Source organism: Crocodylus porosus, unplaced genomic scaffold, assembly GCF_001723895.1.
Source record: "Crocodylus porosus isolate Cpor-Errol unplaced genomic scaffold, CroPor_comp1, whole genome shotgun sequence".
Lineage (NCBI taxonomy): Eukaryota > Metazoa > Chordata > Crocodylia > Crocodylidae > Crocodylus > Crocodylus porosus.
This window is the reverse complement of record NW_017728949.1, coordinates 62,965,498-62,978,254: the sequence shown is the minus strand read 5'-3', so window position 1 is coordinate 62,978,254 and position 12,757 is coordinate 62,965,498. Positions and strand designations below refer to the sequence as shown.

The 12,757-nt window shown below is 45.4% G+C and overlaps 1 protein-coding gene across 2 annotated transcripts in view; it reads left to right on the top strand.

Moving 5' to 3' along the window:
• The first annotated feature begins 621 nt into the window (after positions 1 to 621).
• Positions 622 to 12,757, top strand: part of MARCO (macrophage receptor with collagenous structure) — a 22,261-nt gene continuing 10,125 nt past the window's right edge. For both annotated transcript variants that reach the window (XM_019554668.1, XM_019554667.1), the window contains exons 1-13: positions 622 to 809; positions 3,106 to 3,207; positions 4,481 to 4,711; positions 6,433 to 6,468; positions 7,248 to 7,292; positions 7,566 to 7,628; positions 7,722 to 7,754; positions 8,827 to 8,904; positions 8,987 to 9,040; positions 10,133 to 10,177; positions 10,539 to 10,646; positions 11,502 to 11,609; positions 11,745 to 11,789. In XM_019554668.1, coding sequence (XP_019410213.1) covers positions 710 to 809; positions 3,106 to 3,207; positions 4,481 to 4,711; positions 6,433 to 6,468; positions 7,248 to 7,292; positions 7,566 to 7,628; positions 7,722 to 7,754; positions 8,827 to 8,904; positions 8,987 to 9,040; positions 10,133 to 10,177; positions 10,539 to 10,646; positions 11,502 to 11,609; positions 11,745 to 11,789 — 1,048 coding nt within the window. In that variant the 5' untranslated portion in view covers positions 622 to 709. The remainder of the gene's footprint in view (positions 810 to 3,105; positions 3,208 to 4,480; positions 4,712 to 6,432; positions 6,469 to 7,247; positions 7,293 to 7,565; positions 7,629 to 7,721; positions 7,755 to 8,826; positions 8,905 to 8,986; positions 9,041 to 10,132; positions 10,178 to 10,538; positions 10,647 to 11,501; positions 11,610 to 11,744; positions 11,790 to 12,757) is intronic.

The window sequence follows — 12,757 nt, the reverse complement described above, 5'->3', positions numbered from 1 at the left end:
AAAGGAAGAAAAGACTGCCTCAAAAGTGGTCCAAAGTCACAAAAGAAAGGAGTAGCTCCTCAGCATTCTCCTGGGAGACCCTTCAACCTAGACATCACATGGTCATAGATCTGGGCACTTGCAAGGATGCAGCCATATGGTATCATAGAGCTCAGGGGACCTGACAGATATAAGATTTAATCCTGATTAGGACACGCCTGTCTGCCCCTCTGCAATCTTTCCCTCCCCATTATACATTATGTGTGCCAGCTGCCAAATTTGGATCTAAGTTTGGATTCTGGACCCCCTCCCCGCTCCTGAAAGACCAGGAGGACTCAAGATCGGAGGTCCACGTACAGCTGAGGCTTATTCAGGTTACTTGTTAAAAATGGCTACTCTGGATCAGGACAGGCCACTTTGGGTCAAACTCCAGAAGATGCTGAGGAACTCCTGTGAGCACTGAACGGAGTTCATGTAATAAGATAAAACCTTAAAAGTCCATCCAGATTTTGTCCTGAATAAGCATGAGAGAAAAGCTGAACACTGAAGTTTTATGGCTTTTGGGGAACTGACCATATTACGTCAGAAGTGTTCTGCAAGTCTAGAGAACTTGTGCTTATAGGGAATGCATTTCAGCTGCCACTCAAGCACAGAAGACGAACAGAAAGATCCTTATTTCCTCAGCATCTGTAATCTGACAGGACTGTAGGTTAGCTACAAAGAATTTCCCATGGAGCCTGGAGATATACTTTCAAGTGATACGAAAACATGCCCTGATTCACGCAATATGTGGTTTACCTCACCTTGTGCCACTTCCTTTGAAGTCAATGGTAAAGTATTTTTCATTGTTCAATAAGCTAAAATCTTATTACTCTGCTCTACCTGTGAAGAAAACAGCAAATTAAATGAAATTCTATACTTATGATCCTTCCACTGCCTTTTTATTCTTTTGCTGTGACTTGTATCTGAATGTTAATAAAGAGATGTATGTAGGGCATATTTCTTCCAGGCAAAAATTAACAATTAGCAGACATTCTCCAGCAGACACTGTCACTCTCTCTCCTGGTGTATTTAAAAAAGCCTAATTAGATTTCCATTGTTACACATTTCAATGTCTTAAATACTTACAATATTCAAATCACAAATTCTAATAGAAACTGTACAGTTGAATCTAAATACTTTAAACAGTTGCACTGTTAATTTAATTAAAAGTATTGTCTTTCTTCAAAGTGTACCCTTTAAAACACAGCATTATATTATATTGCAGCACTCAATTAAGGGCAACTTGCTTGCGATAGTTATTGATACCTATGAAATACTTTCCCTCCACAAAGGCTGACATTTTCCCAAGCAGTGGTTTGTATATTTATTTTTTCCTTTACTTTTCAAAATGTGTTTGAATCTGTATTAATCTGTTTGTATTTATTCTTCTTTCCAGCATCCTACTTATTATTCATTAACTTAATTTATATATAAATTGCTTTTTTTTAAGGAAGAAAAGCAGGTATTCCATGCTCTGGTTGGATATATATATATATGTGTGTGTGTGTGTATCTGTACACACACACACACACACACACACACACACACACACACACATATATATACATACACACATACACAATACATTCCTTACATTTGTATGATCCCAGATTTCTATTAAAAACAATATATAGAGATATAGATGTATCTACATATATATCCCAGATTTCTATTAAAAAGATAGATAGATAGATAGATAGATAGACAGATCAATCGATCGATCGATCGATTGATCTTTTTAATAGAAATCTGGGACCATACAAATATAAGGAATGTATTTTGTGTGTCTGTGTATATACATATATATAGATAGATATCGATATAGATATAGATATCTATCTATATATATATAAATCTTTTCCCATATAATCCATATATTATATAATAGTATATATCTTAATATACATTGAATATATATATATATTCCACACATTGTGGAATTTTGTACAAAGAAAATGTTCATTCCTTACATTTGTATGGTCCCAGATTCCTATCAATATATCTCTTTTAATAGGAATCTGGGACCATACAAACGTAAGGAATGTACATTTTCTTTGTACAAAATTCCACGTGTCCATATAAATATTACTATTGGTTTGTTGAAACAGATAGATAGATAGACAGATAGATAGAGGCAGATGTTATAGCCCGAAGTAAAAGCAAATGAGAGACAGCCCAAGCAGAGAAGGAGACTGAAATGGACCCAGAAGGAGCATTTAGGGAAGTCTCAGGGTGTTGGGATTTCAGCACGGCTACCCCCCAAAACTAAGAGTGGGAGCTGAGGTTGGGGAAGCCCTCAGAGCTGTGAGCTCCCTCCTACAGCAGAGTGGACCGAGTCTCCGTCTCATCCCGCACATGCCACAAAACGATCAGGCACAACCGCTCAGGGCAAGAGGGGCCATGTTATGCAGAGTACGTCTCCATGGTGTCCCCACGCTTCTGGGGAGTGTTGCTTTCAAGCCCTCATTCCCGCTCGCACGCTCCAAACCCAGAACAAGGCAGTGCAGTAGGTGGAGGGTGCCCTTAGCACGGCTTCCCCACCTCGTTTCTAGGTTGGACACATCAAGTGAGAGGAGGTGGGAGGATGTGCTGAAACGAGAAGGTCCCAGGAGCACCAGGGATGGGATGTAGCTCCAACTAGTGAGAACTCTTTGTGAGCTAAACGGACATTCAGGGATGTGAATTTTAGGGTTAGGCATGCTCTATGTCGAGGCAAACGTAAGGGCAATACACCCTTTGATACATGTTCTTGGAGCTTTCAGTGTTAGTAGAAATTATGTGCGGACAGGACAGAGTGGCTTTTGTACAGCGCAGGGCTTCGATGGTCACATTTTTAAAGCTGAACGCTTCTCACAGGAGTTCTTCCTCTTTCAGTACCAGTCGAGAGCTCCACCAGAAACCCTTTGTGAGACCCTCTCTCTCAGGGATCTCCCTGCTCTGTGTTTCAAGAACAAAATGAATGCTTCATTCACATAAAATTAGTCAAGCTATAGCAAAGCAAAAGAAATGAGTGTGCTGTAAGCAAACAGAAGTCATGGGAGCAGGGTCTAAAAAGATGCTTGTTTTATTCCCATTGGATTTTAGAGCCACCAACCAAAAAAAAGACTTCCTCATACTGTGCTTGGACTGCACTCATCTTCTACCAGTTTTTGTTAACCGCAGGCCTAGGACTGTTGGCATATAAAGGTAATTGCAATGATCATTTGCTGTAACCTCCTGCTCCCACTTTTCTTACTTTCTTTCTGTCTTCAAGCTCTTCATTTCATTCCACCAGTTAAGACACCACGGTGATCAGGGTTAAATAGGCAGGCAGAAGGGGCATCTCCAAGAGCAATAAATACTGCTCCTAGAAGGGAGCTCACTCCTCCCAGACTGACTCTAAGGGGAGAGTCTGCTGCAAGCTGAGAGGGCTTTGTGCATGCTTATTCCTCATGGGAGGAAGCTGCGCTGAGCCCTTCCAGAAGGAGGGCAGAGAGACAGCTCAAACGGCACTCGTCTGCAGTTCCCCAGATGAACTTTCCGAGTTTGAGCGAAGGATCCCGCGTGCTCTGAGAGTAGGAGACAGTCTGTCTTCTTCCAGATAGGCATTTGACACAATACACTCCTAGCTGGTCATATACATAAAGTCCTTGTGCACTTTTAAACTTTATAAACTTAGGTTGTAAGTATGATAGAAACAATCTGTAAACAGCATTTAAAAGCAAATGTATTAAAGGTTTAGGACAACTCGAGTACACAATGCTAGACTTCATAAGTAATAACAAATTTATTATTAAATAAGATGGAGGTCCATGCCGCTGTGCTCTGAATGTACGACAGTTCCTAAATGACGTTTTCCCAGAGAAGTGGATAGGCAGAGGTGGACCAATTGCTTGGCCACCTCCTTCACCTGACCTGTTGCTGTTGGACTTCTTTTTATGGGGACATGTTAAAAGTGTAGTTTACCTGTCAAACCCATGTTCTTTGGTGGAACTTAGGGCTAGGATCATCAGTGCAATTAGTGCAGTAACTCAAGAGCCACTGGGAAACGTTTTCAAGGAGTTGGAAGATCGGATTGCGCGCTGCAGCACGATGGATGGCGGTTATGTTGAAGTCTAGCATTGTGTACTCTAGTTGTCCTAAAACTTGAATACATTTGTTTTTAAATGCCATTTACAGATTGTTTCTATCATACCTACAACCTAAGTTATTAAAGTTTAAAAGTGTACAAGGACTTTACGAAGACCCTGCATATCTGGTCATACCCAGATCCAAGAGTGATAAGCATGCTATAAATGCCCATGTAAATAGACCGGAGAGCCCTGAAACAGTAAAACTCTCCCCCATCCTAAAGGAAAGAAGTACATTTCTCACAGGAAACTCAACGTTATTCAATAGAAGAGAACTGACTGGCATAGGAAGAATTTCCTAGATAACCAGGGAGTGGCTCTTTATGCTGTATTGTGTTTCATTTCCACAGTGTTTAAAATGGAGGAGGGTTTACATAAACTCCCAGAAGATGACTACTTATATTTGTCAGAGCATCTAGGCAGTCCTTCCCACAATGAAACATTCCTGGAGGGGAAATCTGATGCCCGGTACCTCAAAAGTAAAAACAAATTAATCTACAGTTTAGCCAAAGAAATCAACGTCATTAAAGTCAGCAATCAAAACTTAATGATGAAGATGGGCAATATCACATGGCTTGCAGGTATTGCTTCTCTTCTCCTTATCTTTTTTTTTTCCATTGGTTTGTGATGCAAAGCTCAGTGCAAAGCAGTACAACAGGCAGAGATTTCCGTCACTGGGAAATGCACAACTCAGCAATTACCTCCGATCCAGCCGATTGGATGGGTCAGTTTTGCAGCTGGTAAAAATGAGTCACAGCAGTAACGTGAATTTATCATCATCATCAGTCCCTCAGGTGCAGTAGAGGACAGGGTACTAAAGACCGTACTAATACAGACAAGCAGACTTCTCCAAAGAATGATTGGTGCACTGGGGACCTGCACCAGCAAAGGAATTGGCCCCAAAAGCTCTGCTTCGCCCAGAGAAATGCTGTGCAGGTCCTTTCACCTCGGCATCGTTCAGACCCTGCCAGGATCATCTGTGACCTCAACCAGTGAGAAGATGGCTTATGATGATGTGAAAGGTGACAACATCCCAAGGGACTGACAACAGCTGGGGGCTGCTAGCACACAGAAGTGCCCTGAGCATATCCTCTTTGTCCTGGGTACCCACCAGGTATGGAGGAAGGGTTGTAGTTACGGTGGTGACACTGTGCCCCCAAGAATGCCTCAAAGCAGGGGAAATCCTACAGCTATACTGCATCACAGGCTGCCTGGTGCATTGGAAAGCAGCCTACATGCATGGTCAGCAAATCTGATCCCCAGAGGCCACATCCATCCTCAGTGCATGTAATAGTTATTGCCTACATAAAGCACCACAGATGAACACATTGCAATACAAGCCCTAGAACAAGGCATTCAGGAAGGGTGGGCCTGGGATCAGCATGCTAATGTAGGGCTTGAAAGATCTTGGCCCAATTCCCTGCTCTGCTACACATTACCTGAGTGACCTTGGTCGCATCACTTAGTCTCCCGGATGCAGGTCTTCATTTGCACCTACCTTTGTTGAAGACCAGGGTTCAAAGTACCATGAATGGTGCAGAGTCAGGTGAATAAACAAGCTATGCCAGATTTGATCACTTCCTTTTCTACTAACTAATAGCGTGCAAACGGATGTTAACTCAGGGCTGTCCTACTTCTAACCAGCCAGGCTGCAGGCTGTGTGAGTGCCTCACCACTGCACCACTCTCATGGTTGCCCTGGCTTCACCTTCAGCTCCCCAACCATGGTCACACTGCCATGTTCCACCCAGGTGCCCCAGGACATGCATTCCTCTGGCACCACAGTCTGCCCCGTGCTGCACCCACACTGGCCCTGAGGCAGGAAGTGGAAGCCGGGGGAGCCCAGAGACTGCCAGCTGCTGTTGCAGCTGGAGCAGTGGGGGCGTGGCGGCTCCGTGGAAGCCTGAGGGCTATAAATTGGTGTGCGTCATGTTAAATCATAGTTCCTGAGTGTCAGGAGAAGGCAAGGACTATCAGTACAACACTGTTTAGGTGCTGAGGTGGTGCGCTCTTCTACCTGCCTGCTCCGTAGGATGGGCGCAGGAGCACAAGCTCCGAACCCCCTTCCTGCTCTCACTTCTCTGCTGGGCATGGAGCGGTTCCCAGCACCCCCTCCCCACCAGCCAATGCACTCTGTAACTTTGCTCAGGCCTCTCCAGGATGATCGTCCCTCCGGTAGCCAAGGTGATGTTTCCAACTTGCAGCTTAATTCTCTTAGCTGCGGGTTTGCATACTATTAAATCACTTGGAATCAATTATTAAACACTGATCATTTAAAAATACATATTAAATATCCATTTCAGGGCCACCTGGGAGCAAAGGAAATCCGGGTCCTCCAGGTAGGTACATATTTGAGCAATGCGCAACTCCCCTGTGTTCTCCTCCTCCCTCCCTCCCACTTCACTGTGATGAATCTGGAAGTAGAACTTGTAACCATATTTAATGACTCTGATCCTGCAAAATCATAAGGACCTGCTGGATTTTATGCCTGTGAGCATCCAAGAGCCTTGGACCCCCTCTTGCTTGGCCTGCTAGTGGTTTGACTTTGATGCACCATATGGCGTTTTCCCACCGGATACTCCGCACCAAGAGCAACCGGGTGAGGAGCAGTTAGGAGCTGGTAGCACCCCAACTCCATCCCCTCGGCTCACACCCCAGAAGGCTGCCCGTTCACAATGTGCAGAACGAGTTGGACCTTCTCTGGGCCTGTAGCAGACTACTTCCCTCTCCCTGCCTGAACCAGGATAGGAACTGGTCAGGAGCTGGGATGTGCCCATAGAAGAGCAGTCACATGCTACTTCTCAGTTAGGGTTGAACCTCGAGGAGCCATCTCAGTTGGGCCCATTAGCTTCATCAGGAGTTGCAAGGACTCAACCATGCTGAGGGCCAGGCTCTAAAATTTCCCTTATGTTCACTTTGTTCTCCGCAGGCTAACTTGGATGGAGGTTTCAAATAATCCCCTGCTTTTTCTATTGTAATGGTAACTGCACCCTTCTCAATTCCCCAAGTCCTACACCCAAAAATCAGCGCCAAAATTTTGTGCATGACAGGTGCAATGTTACTCCATGATATTCTCTCAGTCTATCAGAAATGACGACTTTTCTTCCATTCAATCCAGGTGCCAAAGGGGAGAAAGGACTTCAAGGAGAAAAAGGGAGTTCAGGTCAGTGACCAAGTGTGTCCCCCTCCCTTTCTCCCCTCTATCACCCATCAAGTGCATTGGCTCTACACTGGAGAATACATGGGGCCAGGACCTTGCTTGGTGTAAATCAGCAGTATGTAATCTACAGTCAGGGAAGTTACCTTGGTTTACACCAGTGAGGCTCTAGCCCATGGTATGCATTGGAGTTTGACCAAATCCCAGTCCCATTCAAATCAAAAGCAGCCTGTATTTGGCCCACAGCTTTGTATTTACACTTGGCAAACCCACTTCTAGGTCAGAAGGGAGACGTCGGCCAGCAAGGACCGTCTGGAAGCAAAGGGGAACCTGGGCCAAAGGGTAAGCAAGGAACCTCTGCATTTCAGGAGGGGAGGACCTATTTCATACTGGAGCAAAGCAGAGCAACATAAGAACAACTCTCTTCTCTTGTAGGTGTTGGACTTCCTGGGGCAAAAGGAGAGAAAGGTAAGGCATGGAGGGGAACTCTCGTGCATTATAATACCAGTGAGCAGAAGGAGGGCTCAGCGGTTCAAGCACTAACTAGGGTTTAGGAAAAGAGGGCTCAGTTCTCTGCTCTGCCTCAGGCTTCTTGCTTGACTTCAGTCCAGCCACTTAGCTTCTCTAGGCACGTTCAGACAAGCACACGTGCAGTATGCACACGGCACACACGGCACATGCAGGCATTCCCTGAGCTGCTAATTTGCAGTGGGGGGGAGGGTATGACACTGGCAGATCCTGGTGTCAAAAAAACCCACGCTAGAATAAAGTAGCAGGGCACACATGGCGACAGCGTTCACTGCCTGAAACCAGAGCCTGGCCAGCCGGAGCCACACTCCAGATGCTAGCCAAACTTCCTGCTGCCAGATCACCACCACTGGAGCCCCAGGAGGCTCCCAGGATCCCACGTAAGGTTGCTAGGGCTAGCCCAGGTGCCCCCCAGGTGCCCCTGGGTGCCCCCCAGGTGCCTCAGCCTCCCCTACCCCACCGCAACTTGCCGCACACTAGAGCGTGCACACACAGGTGTTCCCCAGGCACAAGTTGCAGTGGCACAACTATGTGCTGCTGCTGTTTGTCCCTGGGGGTATGCACATGCATGCTTGTCTGGATGCGGCCTCTGTGTCCAAAGGGCTGTAGTGAGGTACATACCCTACCACTTTCTGTGAGCCAATACAGCAACAGGGACCATGTGCATATCTCAGGTATAAAAAGGCCCCAGTTTTCAGAGATTTCTCAGCACTTTGATTTCAATGCCTACAAATGGCCTGAGGTGCCCAATTTTATGCATGTGGATTTGAAGGGTTTTGGCCATTGTTTTGAACCTGCCTTAACACATCCCACCGCACAGCTTGGAGAACCCCTGTCATACACCTCTATTTCACTCCAGTCGCTTCTAGGTAAAGTCTAATACGATTCTGCAGCTCCAGGTTTGCAACTGGCCCGTACTCAGCTCTGCCAGGGAGAGGAAGTTATGGTTTTGTTCTTCACCAAAAAATGAATGTCATTGCTTTATTATTCCCCAATGCACTTTGTCAACCAGGAGAAAAAGGTGCCACAGGATCTTCTGGCCCAGCTCAGAAAGGGGAACAGGGTTCACCTGGACAACAAGGAATACCAGGTAGCTTTCTACCAGCCTTCCCTAGCTGTATAAATGTTGTGCTGCATAATACTCAGGCCACATCTTGCCTTCTATATTTTAGGCATACCAGGAAGCACAGGTCCTCCAGGTGAAAAAGGAAACAAAGGAGAAACAGGTAATGAAGGATGAGTAGCAGCACCTCCTGTAAGATAATATAGGTAAAGACCTGATGGCACAAAGCTCAGTTAAACCAAGTGAGGGAGCAGCGAGCTGCATGCTTCCCATGGGGGTTTATAGGCTCTGTGCAGTAAAAGGAGAGTGCAATCAGAACACTGTTTCTCAGAGACAGGAGTCCTACCTTAAGAGCCACACTGGCACAGTACGATTATATCCATCACTTTCTTGTAAGACCCACACTAAAATGAGGATGTAACCAGAAGTTGTCTATTCCAGATTTCCTGGCTTTGGGGAACCAGCGTTCGGACTAAATTCTGACCTCTTTCACACTGGATTAAATTGGGAACACACTATGTGGGATTCCTAATTCTCCACTGGTAGAAATAAGAAATGTCCTTTCCTTAGGACTAAATGCTGGAACCTCTGCTTAGCCCAAAAGAGCTGGGCTAATGCACTATATGAAGGAATACTCCCCCAGCACTCGCAATGTTGTACCCCCCCGGCTGCTAATTTCCTTCTCGGTTTAAGACAACGACAGACACCGAGTCCGCCAGGTCCTTTCCCTTCTTTCCCTCGGTGCTGTGTTCTCTGACCCCGACCCCCAGCACCGATCTCCAAACCTTTCTGCAGCGCGAGGACACCAGTTTCGTACATAAGAGCCCTCACAGCTAGTCAGGAGGTGGCAAGATTTGGTCCTTTGTCATGTAAAACCTGCTGCCCCTCTCTCGCCCATCTGTGGTTCTTGGCTACATTTATGCTAAGCAAGCTTTCTAAAAATCATCCATTCATTATCTTTCCTGTTGCACAGCAGGATGCACAACAAAGAAATATAACCTCGGGCCAAGCCCTGTGGTTCATTTCATATGTATTATAATCCTATAGCTGAGGGCTGTTCCAAGAAAAATCCCCACTGCGTGAATAGGGACAGCAGGATTTGGCTCACAGGCATTTGGCCAGATCCTCAGCTAGCGTAAACCAGCATAACTCCATTGACTTCAGTTTGGGGGATCTGCCTGTTTACACCAGTGACCCGATTGGTTCATTTTTATTGTTTATTACACTTACTAATATATATTTGTTGGGATTTCAGGAATACAAGGACCTAAGGGGGCACAGGGAAGCGGAGGTGTCCAAGGTAATGCTTTCCTTCCATAACATAATTCCCTTGGGGGCATACAGCAAGACTTCTGATTTTGCTCTCAATCACCTGTGTAAATCAGGAGCCGCACTACTGAAGTTACCAGAGAAACAGCCATATAAAACATCAGAAATGAGACCGGGCAGGACGTTCTGTTTGATTGCACATCCTTAGGGTCAGTGTTATCAGTGACCCGCATCTAATTCAAGCATAACTGAATTGGTCTAATCGGAGTCACTCTGGTTTTACCCCAGAGCAGGAGGTACTTGCATGTAGCTCTGCAGCGCAGGTGGGAATGGTTCTCTGACACAGGTACTGGATCCAGCATGGCACCAGAAGTCTGATATTTTCCATCCAGGTTTAAGAGGATCTCCGGGTGAAAAGGGAAACAAAGGAGATGCTGGGTTTGCTGGTGCAAAAGGTGAACAAGGAGTGAGAGGAGATAAAGGAGACATGGGCCCCGCAGGTAAGACTGTGCATGTGATTATTGTTCTCCAGATAATTTTAACCAACTTTCCAGCTTTGCCAGTGAGCCTGTTTTGTCTACTGTAAAATGCACTCTCTCTAGACAGGTGGTTTGCTTTAGCTCTGAGCAAGGGGTTACTTCTCCATAAAGGAACGGGATGAACACAGTAATTTGTCTTCTCTGAGGGATTCCATTTTGTGTCTTGCTCCAGGGAGGGTGGCTCCTCCAAAAATGCTGACTCCACACCATAAGTTTTAATAGTCTCTTTTGGAGAGAGGTGCATGTAATGAAAACAGCAGGTATTTAATTATCGGCATATCCCTGATCCTAACGTTCGTGTTTATAGCAGGATTTATAGGGTATAAACTAATGTAATATAATTTATATGCACAGGCATGTGTATATTTGGTTAGTTCTAGTGGTAGTAAAGCCTGTTTCTGAGTGGTTTATATCCCTTTTAAGCCAGAATTTTGTGTAAATTAAACAGAAGCATTATGCAGCATGTCTCTCTTGTGTAACTTGCATTAGATTGATATTCGCCAGGCTGGTCCGAGAGGTGGATAGGGAGAACAAAGTGAAGAGAGGATAGGGAGGAAACACGAAGGAGATCAAGGGCACAAATGACTGCAGAATTGTGAATTCTGCAAAGGAGAGTTGCAGTCACTTTTGAACTACTGTGAAAGCCCCACTTTCACTGTTTATCCTGAGCCTCTTGGTTGCCAGTTGAAGATGTCAGAGATCTATAAATGCAGACATAAAACTAAACCCTGATCCTACTGAGGCCAAAGACAGATCCACTAAGCCCAGGAAGATTGAAAAATGAATCAGTAACTTTATCTATTCTACTGTTCTCAGGTCCGCAAGGAAGTAAAGGTGAAATGGGTGAGAAGGGAGACATTGGGCCAAGTGGACCAATTGGTGCTCCTGGAAGCAAGGGAAACCCAGGGCAGCCAGGCTCCAGTGGTATGTGAGCAGGGCAAAATGCCCGATCTGGAGGGTGTGGGAGCAGGGTGGTGGGACTGCTGGTGGGGAAGGGAGATGCCATGTCTCACAACTGGTACAAGTCTTGCTGGCACTAACATTCATGTTGTATTGTAGGCGCCGTAGGAAGGCAGGGCCTTCCTGGACAGAAGGGAGAGGCAGGTAAGTTGTGCAAGCAGAAAGGCCTCTTCCTGGGTGTATAATACTGACGTCTGTTAAAGGCCTGTTTAATTAAAAATAAATCATTTGCTGCTGTAAACGGGCTAAGCCAATCCACTTCAATGGAGCTGTGCTGATTTACAGCACAGGTCAACCAGCCCTTAAAGATTAATTTAAATGAAAGAACCCATCAGCCAAGAAACTTCATTTATCCCAATCCCCAAGGAAGAGTATCAGGAAAAGTGATGTTCTTATTCTCTCTTTTCACCCTCAACCCTCCATCCCCTCCCCACAGCTGATGTACTGGGTACAGACCCTAGCTTTGACTCTCCTCTTGCAAACTGTCTGCTGGGTAGTTCCACTGAACCCAGTGCAGCTGCGTTTCAGTAAATAAGGAGGAAAAGGAAGGATCTTTATTCTATATAGCAAGAGATTTCAGAGGCAGGAGACCCCATTGTGATCATTAAAACTGAAGTCCTCCGTAATATAGGCTATAACATTTCATCCAGGAAGTCCCTGTGTAAGTCTTGATGCACCCTTGTGTGATACCAATTTCACTCCACTGAAGAAGCAGCGGCATGAAACCGAAATAACACCGTGTTGAAACAAAGGCCCCTTTTTTCAACTTCTAAATTCATTTCTTCTGTCATAGATTTCATAGATTTTGTAGACATTAGGGCTGGAAGGGACCTTGCAAGATCAATGAGTCCAGCCCCCCACCCCAGGGGCAGGAAGTCAGCAGGGGTCAAAGGAGCCCAGCAAGATAAGCATCCAAGCGTTTCTTAAAAGAGTCCAGAGTAGGTGCTTGCACCACCTCTGCAGGGAGTCTACTCCAGACCTTGAGGGCTCGGATAGTAAAGAAGTTTTTCTTTATGTCCAGCCTAAAATGGTTATGGAGGAGTTTGTGATCGTTTGACCTTGTCATCCTTTGGGGTGCTCTGGTAAACAGACGTTCCCCCAGATCCTGATAT